Below are 18,651 nucleotides of genomic sequence, written 5' to 3'. Positions count from 1 at the left end.
ATGACTCTATGAGTCTAATATCTCCCTATGTTCTGTTTGGTAACACTGTTGTTATTGTTGTTCTTGTTGCTGAAGCCCATGGAACTGATGAAGGTAATGGACAATGGAGCTCGCAGAGCAATGTGTATGCCGTAATGATGTGCTTCCCTTGGGGAAGCCTATGGTCTGCACAAAGCATACAGCCCTTTCATGCTATTTCCAGTTTTGCACAGGGAACATGATGAAATTGTTTGCTTTGGCAAACACAACAGCATAACTATGACTGCAGACTGACTGATGCTACTGATAACTTCTGTTGCATCCTGGAAGGAGCCAGAGGCAAAGTAGCCTTGACTGTAGCAGGCAGTGTAGTGCCAGCTGTGGCAGTGGGCTGCAGGTATTGTTGCCGAAGACGATACAGGTCTGTGACAACATCCCTGGAGAAGTACAGCTTTCATATGCACTACTCCTCTGTAACTCTGGGTCTATATGTCCTATTGGGTCGAGAATTTCTTTACTCAGAGAGTAATGAATCTTTGGAATTTTCTACCCCAGAGGGCTGTAGATGGTCAGTCATTGAGTATTTGCCAGAGTGAGAGTGTTGATTAAAACTATACACAACACCAGGAGTCAGTTTACAAGTCTCTGTTATTGGCTGGACACCTTGCCAGTTGACAATACATACTGGAAATTCGATTGTGCACTGCCCATAATTTTCTATATTTCCAATGTGCTGGGTCAGCACTTAGGCTTCCCTGGCAAAAACACAGGCTCATAAAAATTACCGCACTATATTTAATCAGTGGCAGTAAGTATACCCTTGACGATAGCTCTGGATCAATCTAAGTATCCAGGCAGTAATTCCAGAAAATTGCAAAACAAAAAATACGATTATAGAGCCTGACTTTTCTTACAAAATTTTGTTTCCATTCAAAAAAGAAAAATGCTGCATGTTATCTAAGCACGTTACAGGAGATTAAAAAGTCTAAATGCTGCAATTAATCAATCATTATAAATGATAAAGGTGAATGATATTTTAAGAGCCATCATATATATGGAAAAATCATTTACTAATGACAAAGAGCTGGTATGAAATATTTCTTGAAGAATTTAGCACTTCAGAAACAATTAATTGCTGAAAATGCTTGAAATTCGGCCTTGCACTGTACTTTGTTTCGAGAGGCCCCTTGTTTTTAGTCCAACATCATAACTAGAAGCAATGCACAGCACCTATTTTTTGGGTGTTAATTGACTTCCTAAGCCTCGAAAATGTGGGACATGAAACTCATGCACATTTCTGGTTGGAGGTGCACTGCCCACCATAGCTAGATGTGCTCATGCAGGAACATACATTGGCAACATTTTAATCTTTTTATTCTTCCATGGAATGTGAGCATCGCTAGCTAGGCCAGCATTTACTGCCCATCCCTAATTGCCCTTGAGAAGGTGGTGAGTCACCTTCTTGAACCGCTGCAGTCCATGTGGGGTAGGTACACCCACAGTGCTATTAGGAAGGAAGTGCCAGGGTTTTTAATCAGCGACAGTGAAGGAACAGCGATACAGTTCCAAGTCAGGATGGTATGTGGCTTGGAGGGGAACTTGCTGGTTGTGGTGTTCCTATGCAGCTACTGCCCTAGTCATTCTGGGTGGTAGAGGTCGCGGGTTTAGAAGGTGCTGTGTAAGGAGCCTTGGTGAGTTACTGCAGTGCATCTTGTAGATGGTACACACTGCTGCCACTGTGCATCGGTGGTGGAGGGAGTGAATGTTGAAGGTGGTGGATAGGGTGCCAATCAAGCGGGCTGCTTTGTTCTGGATGGTGTCGAGCTTCTTGAGTGTTGTTGGAGCTGCACTTATCCAGGCAAGTGGACAGTATTCCATCACACTCTTGACATGTGCTTATAGATGGTGGACAGGATTTGGGGAGTCAAGAGGTGAGTTACTCACTGCAGAATTGCCAGCCTCTGACCTGCTGTTGTAGCCACAGTACTTATATGGCTGGTCCAGTTCACTTTCTGGTCAATGGTAACCCCCAGGATGTTGATAGTGATGGATTCAGCGATGGTAATACCATTGAATGTCAACAGGAGATGGTTAGATTCTCTCTTGTTGGAGATGGTCATTGCCTGCCACTTGTGTGGGGTGAATGTTACTTGCCACTTAACCGCCCAAGCCTGAATGTTATCCAGGTCTTGCTGTACATGGACACGGACAGCTTCAGTATCTGAGGAGTCGCGAATGATGCTGAACATTGTGCAATCATCAGCAAACATCTCCATTTCTCACCTTATGGTGGAGGGAAGATCATTGATGAAGCAGCTGAAGATGGTTGGGCCTAATAATTTATTTAAGTTAGGGTCCTGTGTAGCTTGCAGGACCTCTTTTCAAATGCTCCAGCACTTCACTTGTCATATGCTGTACTAACAGGCAGGATGGCTCCCATACTTACCTGAATGTGGGGCCAGGAGGACCAAGAGTGCTCCTCCAGACTCCACATTAAAAGAATGCCACTGCTATTCCCCTCCCCACCGATCACTGCATCTACCTCTCCCCCATGCTACTGATCCCTCCTGGCCACTGAGTGCTTTTCCTCTGAAGACCCACAATCAGCCCTCCTGCCATGGCCCGCATTTCTCCACTCACTGCCGAGACCTGCAATCCCTTCCCTTCCAAGGCCTGATCTCCCAAGGTACAACCATCCTGAGGCTCTCGATCTCCCTGCTTCCAATCTCCCACCCACACCTTCACTTACCTGAGGACCACTGTGGTGCTAGGAGTGGCGCAATCTTTTTTTTATTCTTTCACTGGATGTGGATATGTCTGGCAAGGCCAGCATTTATTGCCCATCCCTAATTGCTCTTGAGAAGGTAGTGGTGAGCCACCTTCTTGATCTGCTGCAGCCTGTGTTGTTTAGGTACCACCACAGTGCTACTACATAGGTAGTTCCAGACTTTTGACCCAGCAACAGTAAAGGAATTGCGATATGGTTCCAAGTGAGAATTATGTGTGATTTGGAGGGGCATTTGCACATGTTACCATGCACATGCTGCCCTTCTTCTTCTAGACGGCAGAGGTGGTGGGTTTGGAAGGTGCTGTTGAAGAAGGCTTGGTCAGTTGCTGCAGTGCATTGTGCATTCCTTATCTGAGGAAGGATGTTCTTGCTATAGAGGGAGTGCAGTGAAGGTTTACCAGACTGATTCCTGGAATCTGGCCAGACTGAGGTATGAGGAGAGATTGAGTCAGTTAGGATTATATTTGCTGGAGTTCAGAAGAGTGAGGAGGGATCTCATAGAAACCTATAAAATTCTAACAGAACTTGACAGGGTAGATGCAGGAAGAATGTTCCCGATGGTGGGGGAGTCCAGAACCAGAGATCATAGTCTAAGGATACAGGGTAAACCTTTCAGGACTGAGCTGAGGAGAAATTTCTTCACCCAGAGAGTGGTGAGCCTATGGCATTCGCTACCACAGAAAGCAGTTGAGGCCAAAATAGTGTATGTTTTCAAGAATGAGCTAGATATAGCTCTTGGATCTAAAGGGATCAAAGGGTATGGGGCGAAAGCGGGAACAAGTTACTGAGTTGGATGATCAGCCATGATCATAATGAAAGATGGAGCAGGCTTGCAGGGCCAAATGGCCTACTCCTGCTCCTATTTTCTATGTTTCTATTTGTAGAAGGTACACACTGCAGCCACTGTACTGGTGGTAGAGGGAGTGTATGTTGGATTGGGTGCCAAACAAATGGGCTGCTTTGTCTTGGGTGAAGTTGAGCTTCTTGAGTGTTGTTGGAGCTGCAGTCATTTAGGCAAGTATTCCATTACACTCCTGATTTGTGCCTTGTAGATAGTGAAAAGGCTTTGGGGAGTCAGGGGGTGAGTTGCTCACCACAGGATTCCCAGTCTCTGACCTGCTGTTGTAGCCATTGTATTTATGTGCTTGGTCCAGTTAAGTTTCTGATCAATGGTGATCCCCAGGATGTTGATACTGGGGGAATCAATGATGGTAATGTCATTAAATGTCAAGAGGAGTTGCTTACCCTCACACTTGATATTGTTAGTCATTACCTGGCACTTGTGTGCTGCAAATGTTACTTGTCACTTATTAACCCAAGTCTGATTGTCATCTAGGTCTTGCTGAATGTAGATGGCGACTTCTTCATTATCTGAGGAGTTACAAATGGACCTGAACAATCATCAGCGAACATTCCCACTTTTTGCCTTATGATGGAGTGAAAGTCATTGATGAAGCAGCTGAAGATGATTGGGCCTATAATAGTATCCTGAGGAATTCCTGCAGCAATGTCCTGGGGCTGAGATGACTGGTGTCCAGTAATCACAGTCATCTTCCTTTGTGTTAGGTATGATTCCAGCCAGTAGAGATTTTCCCCTGATTTCCTTTGACTTCAATTTTGCTCGGGCTCCTTGATACCACACTGGGTCAAATGTTGCTTTGTTGTTAAGGGTAGTCACTCTCACCTCACCTCTGGAATTTAGCTCTTTTGTCCATGTTTGGACCAAGGCTATAATGAGGTCTGGAGTCATGTAGTCTTGGCAGAACCCAAACTGAGCATGGGTGAGCAGATGTTTGATGAGTAAGTGCCACTTGATAGCACTGTCAATGATGACCTTCCATCACTTTGCTGATGACTGAGAATAGACTGATGGGGTGGTAATTAGCCTGATTGGATATGTCCTATTTTTTGATGGCAGGACGTACCTGGACTATTTTCCACAATGTCAGGTAGATGCCAGTGTTGTAGCTGTACTGGAACAGCTTGGCTAGAAACATGGCTAGTTCTGGAGAACAAGTCTTCAGCGCTACAGATGGGATATTGTCGGAGCCCTGGTGCACTGCCATTTTTTGATATTACGACTGAGTGAATCTTTTCATGCTGAAGTCTGGCATCTGTGATATTGGGGACCGCAGGAGGAGGCCGAGAGGCGCTCCCCCGCCGGCGGAGGAGAGCGCCTCGGCTCTCCGGGCGGCCGACTCCGGGGACGGTCCGGCGGGCGGAGGAGTAGCCGAAATCCCCGGGACGCCCCTCACTGCGGGTGGCGAGGGGGCTCGGGAGTGCAGAGCGCTCCCGGCCGAGCTGACCCCCGCTCGGCCGGAACTGCTCATCGGACCCAGGCCCCGAAACCCTCCTTGGGAGCCGGTCCCGCACAACCCGAGCCGCCTTTCGGAAATGCCCTCCGTGCCATTCCAATCGGCGCGGAGGGGTTTCCTGTACGGGCTGCTCCTGCACACTCTCCACTTCCTCGCCCTCGTCAGCCGGCCGGACACGCCCTGGCGGTCCGCGTTGCCATCTGGCGGCGAGGGGAAACCCCGATGGAGGTCTCTCTACGCGGGAGTCTTCCCCCTTTACATCGGGGACCTGGGGTGGAGGGTGCTGCACAGAGCAGTCCCGTGCAATAGGCTTTTAAGTAGGTTCACGGACTCCCAGGCCAGCTGTACTTTCTGCGGCCTGGACGAGTCCGTGTTCCACATTTATACGGAGTGTGCGAGGTTGCAGCCCCTATTTGAGTATCTGAAGGGGCTGCTCCTCAAATTCTGGCTGCACTTCAGTCCCACGCTCCTGATCTTTGGGCACCCGGTGCGGAGGGGCTTGGGCCGGGAGGAGGATCTCCTCGTCGGTCTGCTCCTGGGCCTGGCCAAGGTGGCAATTCACAGGTCCAGGTTGCGGGCCGTCGGGGGGTCCGTCCTCCCCGATTGCCTGCCCCTCTTCCGCGGTTACGTTCGCGCCCGGGTGTCCCTGGAAAAGGAGCATGCGGTGTCCGCCGGTACGCTTGAGGCCTTCCGCGACCGGTGGGCACCGCAGGGACTGGAGTGCATCGTCGACGCCGAGAATGGCATTTTAATTTGAGTTTTTTTGTTTATTTATCTGGTTTTAATAAAGTTATTTTAAAAATATAAGTGTGTATATAAAGGGGGCCTGAGGAATAAAGGCCCCCTCGACATAAAAAATGTATAAAGGGGGCCTGAGGAATAAAGGCCCCCTCGACATTAAAAAAAAAACAGGGGTTAGAAAAAAAAAAAGGAGGAGGCCAAGAGAAATCATCAATTTGGCACTTCTGGCTGAAGATGATTGCAAATGCTTCAGCCTTGTCTTTTGCTCTCATCGGCTGGGCTCCCCCATCATTGAGAATGGGGATATTCATGGAGCGCCCTCCTCCCATTACTTCTTTCATTGTCCATTAATATTCACAACTGGATGTGACAGGACCACAGAGTTTTGATCTGACCATTGGTTTTAGGATTGCTTAGCTCTGTATATAGAATGCTGTTTCCTTTGTTTAGTATGCATGTAGTTCTGTGTTGTAACTTCACCAGGTTGGCATCTCATTTTTAGGTATACCTGAATTACTACCAGTATGCTCTTCTATACTCTTTATCGAACCAGGACTGATCCCCTGGCTTGTTGGTCATCATAGAGTCAGTAATATGCTGGCCGTAAGATTATAGATTGTGATGGAATACAGTTCTGCTACAGCTGATGGCCAACAGCACATAATGGATGCCCAGTTTTGAGCTGCTAGATCTGATCCCATCTGAATCTATTTCATTTAGCACAGTGGTAATGCCATACAACATGATGGAGTGTGTCCACAGTGTGAAGATGGGACTTTGTCTCCACAGGACTGTGCGATAGTCACACCTTCCAATACTGTCTTGAGCAGATGTATCTGCAACAGGTAGATTGGTGAGGATAAGGTCAAGGAGGCTTTTCCTTCCTGTTGGTTTTCTCACCACCTGCTGCAGGCCCAGTCTGGCAGCTATATCCTTCAGGACTCAGCCAGCTTGGTCAGTAGTGGAGCTACAATCCACTCTTGGTGATGGACATTGAAGTCTCCCACCAAAGTACATTCTGTGCCCTTGCTACCCACAATGCTTCTCACAAGTGGTTTTCAACATGGAGAAGGACTGATTCATCAACCAAGGGAGGGCAGTGGTAGGTGGTAATCAACAGGAGGTTTCCTTGTCCATGTTTGTCCTGATGCCATGAGACTTCATGCCATCTGTAATCAATGTTAGGACTGCCAGGGCCACTCCCTCCCGACTGTATACCACTGTGCCAGCACCTCTGGTGGATCTGTCCTGCCGGTGGAACAGGACATAACCAGGGATGGTGATGGAGGAGGCTTCGACATTTTCTGAAAGGTATGATTCTGTAAGTATGACTACATCAGACAGTTGCTTGATTAGTCTGTGGGACAGCTCTCCCAATTTTGGCACAAGTCCCTAGATGTTAGTGAGGAGGATTTTGCAGGGTGGACTGGGCTGGGGATGCCTTTAATGTGTCTGGTGCCTAAACTGATGCCAGATAGTCCGTCCAGTTTTACTCTTACCAGACTTTTTTTGCAGCTGTTTGGTACAACTGAGTTGGTTGCTAGGCTATTTCAGTGGGCAGTTAAGTGTCGACCACATTGCTCTGGGGCTGCAGTCACATAAAGACCAGACCAGGGAAGGATGACAGATTTCCTTCCCTAAAGGATATTACTAGATTGAATTTTCCAACAATCTGATAGTTTCCTGGTAACCATTAACCACACAAATCTTGCTTTGCTCTTTGCTGGAGGGCTCTCCTTACCACACTGCAGTTTGAGGCCGAAAATTGGTGGCGACCTGGATCTCTCCATTCTGGTGCAAGGATCACCCCTGAATTTCTGGGCTGTTTTGTCTGACCAACAATCAAATGTTATGTTATTAATATATTTGTATGTATGTACAGATAGATTGATGAATGGGGGAGGTGGATAAACAGATATAAATAATAGATGGATGAATTGATGGATGTTTGATCGCTTACTAGATAGGTAAACATACTTATAAGGGTAAATTTTATTAGTTAGTGCTCCTGCAGTAGAAATTCAGTCAATGGAAGGGTATATTTTATAATTGAGCATGGGGATAGCACACCTGATTGATAGCCATTTTTAATTTTCAATTATTGACTTTAATGGCTGGGAAAATTGGGCACACTAACCTCTGATCCCAATACAATTTGTGGGAAATTACCCAGTTCCAATGAGATGGATAAAAAAACTGTGCAGGGGTACTTTTTACAAGTGTATTCCCCTGGGTGGAGTTTGTCAGGAGCTCATGTTGAGAATTTAAGCACAGGGTCCCATTGCTCGCCTATTGAGTAAATACTGACTTGTAATTTATCGTATAGACAGATAGGCAGACAGACGGCCTCAGTCTTTCAGCGTTATGTTTTAACACATGTGAAACTGCAATCAGAATAGTGAGTCATTGGATCCATGAGGGACTTATTAAATGGACAAAATAGTTTTCTACAATGAAAACATTGTACAGTTTCATTTTGTGCTAAATACCAACTGTTAAGTAACTGTTATTCAACATCCACAGTGCAGGCTATAATGTTAGTAAAAGCTTTACTTTGTATTTGGAAGCATTATAAAAAGTGGCACTGCATGAATATTAGCAAACAACGGGTCCTTTGTATCCTCTGTCCACTGATTTACATTGCACAAGCACTGAACATGATCTTGACTGGTCTATTTATGATTGGGAATCATGTTCATATTTGAGGGTTGTCATTATTTAACTACCCTGCTAATGGTTTAATAGTTTTTTTGGAGAAACAGGAAAAGCAGAGACTTTAGAGAGGAGATAATGATCTCCTTTTTAAATTAATAAAAGGTATTTGATTTTTTTTTAAATGTCATGCTTGTCTCACCTGCTCCTGATGGTAAATGGTAGCATCCAGTGAGATTATAAGATTAGTGTCATGCTCATGCTACTACTTCAGTAATAGGAACAAACATGGCCTCAACAATAATGTCTGGAGTGTATCACATCACCACTTTTGTGTGGTATCTTTTTCTCGTTTATTTGCTTCTTACCACTCAGTCCGACCACCCGCCTGCAGGAGTATTCTTGTATGCTGGTCAGTGGAAGTACCTCACATTCCTAAATTTAGTAAGTGGCTCTTCAGTTTTATATGTTGATGTTAAGCAAGTGTCCATGAAATAAGTAAGAAACATATGGGCAATTGCCCAGTTCTAAGTGAGATAGATTTAAAAGAAACTATACAGAGGTACTTTTCACCAATGTATATTCCTGCCTGAAGTTTGCCTGCCAGAAGCACATGTTGAGAATTTAGACACAGGTTCCTATGATAGTCCATCCGTCAACATCATCACAGTGAACAGGACTTCTTGAAAGGACTAACTAATGTCAAGATTTTATATTAATTGCACTTTAAACCATTCATTTTAACAAATCTTTTACAGTGGATGTAAGTGCCATATATTAGAGAAAATGTGCACATTTTATGAAACATGAAACTGATTATTACAAAATTCCCAAAGATAGAAACAGTCTCTGAGAATTGCCTAACTTTAGGATGGCACAGTGGCGCAATGGTTAGCACTGCAGCCTCCCAGCTCCAGCAACCTAGGTTCAATTGTGGGTACTGCCTGTGCAGAGTTTGTAAGTTCTCCCTGTGGGTTTCTGTCGGGTGCTCTGGTTTTCTCCCGCAGCCAAAGACTTGCAGGCTGATAGGTAAATTGACCATTGTAAATTGCTCCTAGTGTAGGTAGGTGGTTGGGATTAACGTAGGATTAGTATAAATGGGTGGTTGATGGTTGGCACAGACTTGGTGGGCTGAAGGGCCTGTTTCAGTGCTGTATCTCTCTAGGAAAGTTCTTAATGCTTGTTTAGTATATTTCAGTTGAGTCTGTGGTATCCCTTTTACCTCTAAATCAGAAAGTTTGTGGATTTGAGCCCCAGACTTGATCATATAATCTCAGCTGATACTTCAGTGCATTATTGAAAGAGAGCACCATTGTCAGAGGTGCCATCTTTCAGATGAGGTGTTAAATGAAGGTCCTATCTCTATATTCAGTGGGATTTAAGAGATCTCATACCCATTTGAAGAAGAATAGGGCACTCTCATGGCCAACAAACAACGCCTCTTTGTTTTTCCTTTAATCACTTGGAAGCCACGTATTTTACCACATATGCCTATCCTCATTAAGTGTGAGGCAATAATAAGAGTGATTCTCACTTAATTGTTTAGTTATATAAGGAGCAGTGCATTCACATAATACAGTTTTGAAGCAGGTAAGTGACTCTCAGCTTTTTTGGGGGGAATTATTCAATGAATTATATCATATGAATATAATATTTTTCTTCTTTAATGACAGGAGTGTCCAGCCATTTAAAAAAAATTATATTAGTTCTCAGGATGTGGACAATACTAGTAAGACCATAATTAGCATCCATCCACAGTGAGGAACATGCATAAAGGAGGGGTATCTTATTTATAAGCTAGGTTATAATATAGTATGCATAAAGGTATCAGGTGTATGTATAAATTTTATCATGTGGAGGATTTTATATATAAAGGTTAAAAGATAGAATGCCGTATGTATACAATGTATCAAATTGGGTATCATATGTATAAGAGGTGTCAGTTGGGGTATTTTATATATAAAAGGTGCGGTTTGCTTGATTACTGACCTTCATGAAACAGAATAACTTTGGGAAAGAGGCAGAGGTGGTGGAAATTGCTCAAAGTTCATTGGCTGTAGGGCAGGAACTACATACAGTTCTAGGATTAGTTAAGTGGGTTGGCAGCTTGATACAGGATCTGTAGGTCTGCTAATGTGGTATTTATATTGGGAATATTGGGTAGTTATTGGGTAGGAAACTTCAAAAGCATCTGGTGAACATAAAGGCAATGCATATAAAACAATATGGGAGGCTAGGTCATGCCAAGGTGATTGAGTGGAATTTATAATAACGTGGGATGGGAAGGGGCCATTCCAGCCATCAGGTGTCAGTTTAGCAGCTGGCAGGACATTGGAAGACGAACAGAATTCTGGGTTCTGGAAAAAATGAAACTCGCCTATTGTTCTGGCAAAGTTTAAATTTTCTAGTTTAGCCAATTGTTAGGGAATGGACCCAATTTAATCATAAGTTGACTAATCATTCATCATGAGTAAAGTTTTCTGCCACATTTAGAATTCAGATCTGTGCAGAGTATGCTTGAAACAACACGGAATCTCCACAGGTGTTTGGGCCATTTTATAATAAGCCTTTGATTGCAATAATCACAAAGAAAGTTTTCTCTCAGGAGCAGTATGAGGTGCAACATGTTCCATTGAAGAATTGGTGAGTTAAACAAGATGAATTATTGAGCTAGAAATATTTATTGACCAAGCATAAGTTACCTTGTTGGCCCTGGCTCAGTGGTAACACTTTTACCTCTGAGTCAGAAGGCTGTAGATTCAAGTCCTACTCCAGAGACTTGAGAACATAATTCAGACTGACGCTTCAGTCAGTACTGAGGGAGTGCTGCACTCTTAGAGGTATCAAATTTCAGATGAGACATAAATCGAGGCCCTGTTTGCTCTCTCAATTGGATATAAAAGATCCCATGGCACTATTCAATGAGGAGCAGGGAAATATTAATGGTGTCCTGGTTAAAGTGGGACAGAAAACCATATATCCAAATTTACAGATGACACAAAGATAGGCGGCAGTGTAGATGGAAGTGTAACATTACAAAGAGAGATTAATTAAGTGAATGGGCAAAGTTGTGGTAAATGGATTTTAATGTAAGCAAATGTGAGGTCACCCACTTTGGATCTAAAATCAATAGAACAGGGTACTTTCTAAATGATGAAAAGCTAGAACGAGTGGTGGTCCAAAGAAACTTGGTACATACATCATTAAAATGTCATGAGCAGGTAGAGAAAGTAATCAAAAAGGCTTATTGAATGCTGGTCTTTAGGTCTAGAAGACTAGAATACAAGGGAGTAGAAGTTAGGCTTCAGCTGTACAAAGCCCTGGTTAGATGACATCTGGAGTATCATGAGCAGTTGTGGGCACCACACCTTAGGAATGATATATTGGCCTTGGAGGGAGTGTAGCATAGTTTTACCAGAATGATACCTGGATTTCCAAGGTTAAATTACGAGGAGAAATTACACAAACTAGGGTTGCATTCCCTGGAATTTAGAGGGTTAAGGGGTGATTTGCTTGAAATTTTCAAGACTGCCAAAGAGAGAATCATAGAAAGTTTAAGGCACAGAAAGAGGCCACTTGGCCCATTGTGCCTGTGTCAGCTGAAAAATGATCCACCTATTCTAATATAATATAATAAAAGCAAAATATTGCAGATGCTGGAAATCTGAAATAAAAACAAGAAATGCTGGAAATACTGAGCCGGTCTGGCAGCATCTGTGGGGCAAGAAGCAGAGTTAACGTTTCAGGTCAGTGACACTTCATTAGAACTGACCTATTCTAATCCCATCTTCCAGCATTTGGTCCATAGCCCTGCAGCTTACGGCAGATGAGGTGCATATCCAGACTCCTTTTGAATGAGTTGAGGGTCTCTGCCTCAACTATGCTATCAGGCAGTGAGTTCCAGACCATCATCACCCTCTGGGTGAAAAAGTTTTTCACCATCTCCCCTCTAATTTTTCTACCAGTCACTTTAAATCTATGCCCCCTCGTCACTGACCTCTCTGCTAAGGTGAATAGACCCTTCACCCTTCAAAGAATATGAGAATGGAATGGCAGTTAACATAAAAGGGAACTCAAAAATCTTCTACTGGCATGTAATAAGTAAGCAGGTATTAAGAGGTGGGGTGGGGCCTACTGGGGACAAAGAGTGATATATGCTTAGCAGCACAAAGGCAAGGCTAGAATACTTAATGTGTGCTTTGCATTGATGTTTACTAAAGAAGAGGATGCTGACAAAATATTAGTAGAAGTGGAGATGGTAGGGGAAATGGATGAGGTGACAAGTGTTAGGCAGGATGTACAGGAAAGGCTGACTATACTTAGAGTGGATATGTCACTAGGTCTGGATGGTTTGCATCCCAAGTTGCTACAGGACATGAGGGTGGAGATATAGACAGAGTCTGCCAAGAGGGGTGGTGCAGTGGTTAGCACCGCAGCCTCACAGCTCCAGCAACCCGGGTTCAGTTCTGGGCACTGCCTTTGCAGAGTTCACAAGTTCTCCCTGTGACTGTGTGGGTTTTTGCCAGGTGCTCTGGTTTCCTCCCACAGCCAAAGACTTGCAGGTTGAAAGGTAAATTGGCCATTGTAAATTGCCCCTTGTGTAGGTAGGTGGTAGAAGAATTGAGGGAAGGTGGGGATGTGGTAGGGAATATGGAATTAATGTAGGATTAGTATAAATGGGTGGTTAATGGTCGGCACAGACTCAGTGGGCCAAAGGTCCTGTTTCAGTGCTGTATCTCTCTATGACTCTAATCTTCCAATCCACCCTAGATATGGGGGAGGTGGCAGAGAATTGGAGAGTGCAAATGTAACACTCTTGTTCAAGAAAGGGTGTAAGGACATTCCTAGTAACTACAGGCTGGGCAGTTTAACATTTGTGGTTGGTAAGGTTTCAGAAACAATAATCAGGGGAAAAAAATCAACAGGCACTGTTGGAGAGTTGGTATGGATTTGTAAAAGGCAGATCATGCTTAACTAATTTTTTGGTGAAGTAACAGAGAAGGTTGATGAAGGGAATATGGTGGATGTTGCCTACGTGGATTTTAAGAAAGCATTTCACAAAGTATCACGTAAAAGGCTGGTGTACAAAATTAAGGGTCATGGAATAGGAGGATCAGTGTTAGCTTGGATTAAAAAAAATTGGCTTAAGGACATAAAACAGTGGTTCGTGGTAAATGGCTGTTTTTCAGACTGGAGGATGGTAGACAGTGGTGTTCCCCAAGCGTCAGTGCTAGGACCACTGCTTTTTTGATATATATGAATAATTTGGTATTGGAATACAGAGTAAAATTTTAAAATCCGCTGATAATACCAAGCTTGGAGGTGTGGCAAACAGTGAGGATAATACCAATCAATAGCAACAAGACACAGATAGGCTAGCAGAACGGGCAGACAAGTGGCAGATGGAATTTAATACAGTGAGGTGTGAGGTGATGCATTTTGGCAGAAGCGATAGGGAGAGGCAATATAGACTTAAAGGCACAGTTCTAAAGAGTATACAGGGACAAAGGGACCTGGGGGTTCATGTGCTTAGATCTTTGAATGTGGCAGGTTGTATTGAGAGAGTAATTAGCAAGGTATGTGGGTTCTTATTCTTCATTAATAAAGGCATTGAGTACAAAAGCAGGGAAGTTATGCTGAGCATTTATAAAGCTCTGGTTAGGCCACAACTAATGTATTGCATCCAGTTCTGGTCACCACACTTTAGGAAGGATGTGAGGGTCCTTGAGAGGGTGCAGGGAATATTTACCAGAGTGGTTCCAAGAGATGAGGGAATTTAGCTACAAGGTTAGGTTGGAGAAGCTTTGGAGCAAAGGAAATTGAGGGGAGATGTGATAGAGGTGTATAAGATTCTTACAGGTTTAAATGAGGTAGACAAAGAAAAACGGTTCCCGTCAGCTGATCAGACAAGGACAAAGGGACACAGATTGAAATTTTTGGGAAAGAGTTGCAGGGGGGATGTGAGGAAGACCTTTTTACTGCAGTGAGTGGTACTGGCCTGGAATCCGTTGTCCACAAGGGTGCTGGAAACGGAGGCGATCAATGATTTCAAAAGGAAATTGGTTGGGCAATTGAGGTAAGTAAACTTGCAGGGCTATGGGGATAGAACAGGGCTATGGGACTGACTGGATTGCTGTCGAGAGCCGGCACAGACTCGATGATCCGAATGGCCCCCTTCTGTGCTATAATGACTATATGAGCTGAATGTTCAGGGCCCCCCTGAAGTCAGGAACAGAGACAGGGTGGCCCAGAAAATACCGGCACCGGGCAACATGTCAGTTTCAAGATGCTGTTCCAGGTGCTGGCAATAATTACAAGGGTGGGGGAAGGGCAGGACAGGATTCCTCCTCTTCTCCTCAATTGAGGTCAATTAAAACTGTTTAAAAGGTCATTGAGATCTTGTCAAGGTTTCAGGTATACATTTTCAAAGGGGCTGACATGTTACACATGCCTTCAGAAACTGACCAACTGAAGGGAGGAGGGTAAAGAGTGGGGAGCAAGCCGTAGCTGCCCCAGGGCATCATGTGGCCCCATAAGAGGGTCGGTGGGGCATGGGGACTGTACACTTGGTAAGGGGGTGCCCTTGACATTGTACAGGTGGCAGGGAGTGTGGGGCCTTAGCAGCTGGGCTTTGAATGGGGTCAACACCCCACTGGCATTGTGGGGGCAGAAAAGCAGGGAGCAAAGCTGCCAAGGACAATTGGACACCTGCAGAGAAGGAATGCTACAGCTGGCAATGGGGGCACAACTGTCAGATTTTGGGTCCGGGGGTGATGAGGGTCACCATTCTCCGCAGGAAAGGCGGAGCCCTGAGCATCAGGAGGGCATGGGAGAGAAAGAGGGGCAGGAAGGCAATGCTGAAGATGGAGCTAGTTGGAGATGACCGAGAATCAGTGCCACAGGAGAGTGCAGGCAGGTGGTCATAGACTTCTGTGCTCTTGTTGCAGAAAAGCTCACACGTTGCAGCACTGGTCACCATGCCCTGCCAGTGGTAATCAAAGTCACTGTGGTCTTGAACCTCTTCACCTCTGGATCCTTCCAGGGTCATCTCAAAAATGGCTGTACACCACTGCATCTCGCTAGTCGTTGATGCCCTCTTTTCCAAAGCTGTTCAGCACGTTGATTTAATGACAGTCATGGCCTTACGGGGACAGAGGGGATTGGGTTTCGCACCCATTGCTGTATTCCCCCAGGTGCAGGGCATCATTGGTTGTGCCCATGTAGGCAACATCCACTGCACTACCCTCATCAATCTTCCTTGTTACTTCCTCAGACAATTCAATTAAGTTAGTAAGATACGACCTTCCCTTAACAAATCCATGCTGACATGCCCTGTTTAATCGTGCCTTTCTAAGTGACAATTTATCCTATCTCTCAGAATTGATTCGAATAATTTGCCCACCACCGAGGTCAGACTGACCGGCCTGTAATTATTTGGCCTATCCCTCGTACCCATTTTAAACAATCGTACAATGTTTGCAAGCCTCCAATCGTCTGGTACCTCACCTGTATCTAGTAAGGATTTGAAGACAATCCTCACAGCATCAGTTATTTCCTCCCTGGCTTCCTTTAACAGCCTGGGATACAATTCATCCAGCCCTGGTGATTTATCCACTTTCAAAGTTGTCAGACCCTCTAGTACTTCCTCACTCATTATGCTTACCATATCTAATATTTCACACTCCTCTTTAACTACAATGTCTGCATCGTCCCTCTCCTTTGTGAAGACAGAGAGAAAGTACTCATTAAGAACCCTGCCCACATCTTCTGCATTCACACATAAGCTACCTTGTACATCTCTGATAGGCTCTACCCTTTCCTTAGTTATCCTCTTGCTCTTAATGTACTGACATCTTTGGGTTTCCCTTGATTTTACCTGCCAATATTTTTTCATGTCCTCTCTTTGCCTTCCTAATTTCCCTTTTTACTTTACTCCTGCAAATTCTATACTCCCCTGAGCTTTCAAAAGTATTAATTTTTTTGTGACTGTAATAAGCTTTTTTTTTCTGCTTTATCTTACTCTGGATGCTTCTAGATAACCAGGGGGCTCTAGATTTGGCAGCATCACCCTTTTTCTTTGTGGCGACATGTCTACACTCTGTGCATAGAATCTCGCTTTTGAATGCCTCCCACTGGTTTGCTGCTGATTTTCCTTCAAGTAGCTGTATCCAGTCCACTTTCGCCTGATCACCTCTTAGCTTCGTAAAATTTGCCTTCCCCCAGTTTAGAATCTTTACTCCTTTTCTATTCTTGTCCTTTTCCATAATAATGCTAAAGCTAACTGCATTATGGTCACTACCTCCAAAATGGTCACCGATTGCAACTTCATCCACTTGCCCAGCTTCGTTTCCGAAGAATAAATCTGGAATTGCGGAGCCTCTCATTGGGCTTGTTACGTACTGGCTAAAAGTTCTCTTGAATGCGGTTCAAGAATTTTGTGCCTTCTGTGCCCTTCACACTGTTTGTATCCCAGTTGATATTAGGGTAGTTGAAATCCCCAACTACTGTTTTTGCACTCAGATATTTGCCTACATATTTGTTCTTCCATCTCCCTTTCAGTACTTGGAGGTCTATAGTACACTCCTAGTAGTGTGGCTGACCCTGTTTTATTTCTGAGCTCAGCCAATATGGCCTCAACCCTCCTCACAGCTGTGATTGATTCTTTAACCAATAATGTTACACCCCTCCTTTTCTATCCCCATTTCTATCCTGCCTGAAAACTCTTTGTCCAGGGATATTGAGCTGCCATTTTTGCCTCGCTTTAAGCCAAGTTTCCATTATAGTAATGACATCATGCTGCCATGTGTCTATCTGTGCCCTCAGTTCATTGGGTTTATTTGCTATACTCCTTGCATTTAAATAAATACCTTTTAACACTGCCAAATTCCTGTGCTGCACACTTTTTAACCTTTGCTTCTTCTGTGTTTCAGAATCACTCACCAATTTTCTACCTCCCGTTTCCTGCCCTAAATTTGTCCCATCTGAAATTGCCCTCAGGTTCCCATCCCCTTGCCAATCTAGTTTGAACCATCCCAACAGCACTAGCAAACCTTCCTGCAAGGATATTCATCCCAATCCTGTTCAGGTGTAGACCGTCCAGCTTGTAAAGGTCCCACCTTCCCCAGAACTGGTCCCAATGCCCCAGAAATATGAAGCCCTCCCTCCTGTACCATCTCTTCAGCCACGTATTCATCTGGTGTATTCTCCTATTTCTGTACTCACTAGCATGTGGCCTTGGGAGTAATCCGGAAATTACTTCAGCATCACCTCCAGTGTGCCAGCGCAGCCTTCGGTCATCTGAGGAAGAGAGTGTTTGGTGATAAAGACCACAAACCTACAAGCTCATGTTCTGCAAGGCCGCAGTGTTACTTACCTGCTCTCCTGTATGCGTCGGAAACATGGACACTGTACAGCAGACATCTCAAAGCCCTGGAGAGATATTACCAGTGCTGCCTCTGCAAGATCCTGCAAATTCAGTGGCAGAACAGGTGCTCCAATATCACTGTCCTCTCTCAGGTCAACATTCCCAGTATTGAGACACTGGTCATGGATAGTCAGTTATGTTGGGTCGGCCACATCATCCACATGCCTGACACAAGACTCCCAAAACAAACTTTCTACTCCGAGCTCTGTCATGGCAAGAGGCTACCAGGAGGGCAGAGGAAACGCTATAAGGATGTCCTTAAAGCCTCCCTGAAAAAATGTGGCATCGCCACTGATTCGTGGGAATCTCTTGCCCAAGACCGCCCAAATAGAGAAAAAACATCTGCAAAGGTGCCAGCCATTTTGAACAACATCAACATGCCCAGGCAGTGACCAAGTGCAAACAGCGGAAGGAACGTTCGAAAATTCGAGCATCCCATTCACTCGCCTCATCAAACACCACCTGACCCACTTGTGGCAGAGTGTGTGGATCCAGAATTGGACTGTTCAGTCACCTAAGGACCCATGACCCTGAGTGGAGGAAAGTCATCCTTGTTCTCGAGGGAGTCCTAAGAAGAAGAAGAAGAAGAACAAAGAAGACTACCTTTGAGGTCCTGCTTGCTAATCTCTTTTCTAACTCCCTAAACTCAGCCTGCAGGACCTCATCTCTTTTTCTAACTATATCGTTGGTACCAATGTGGACCACGACCTCTGGCTGTGCACCCTCACCATCCAGAATGCTCTGTTGCCGCT

The 18,651-nt window shown here is 44.7% G+C and overlaps 1 protein-coding gene across 1 annotated transcript in view; it reads left to right on the top strand.

Annotated features, from left to right (window-relative positions):
• The first annotated feature begins 8,763 nt into the window (after positions 1-8,763).
• The window catches only part of LOC137384304 (androgen-dependent TFPI-regulating protein-like), a 170,020-nt gene continuing 160,132 nt past the window's right edge, over positions 8,764-18,651 (top strand). Inside the window, exon 1 of the mRNA XM_068058154.1 lies at positions 8,764-8,919. Coding sequence (XP_067914255.1) covers positions 8,764-8,919 — 156 coding nt within the window. The remainder of the gene's footprint in view (positions 8,920-18,651) is intronic.

Source organism: Heterodontus francisci, chromosome 2 (assembly GCF_036365525.1).
Source record: "Heterodontus francisci isolate sHetFra1 chromosome 2, sHetFra1.hap1, whole genome shotgun sequence".
Classification (NCBI taxonomy): Eukaryota; Metazoa; Chordata; class Chondrichthyes; order Heterodontiformes; family Heterodontidae; genus Heterodontus; species Heterodontus francisci.
The sequence above is the reverse complement of the archived record's forward strand: the minus strand, read 5'-3'. Positions and strand labels throughout refer to the sequence as shown.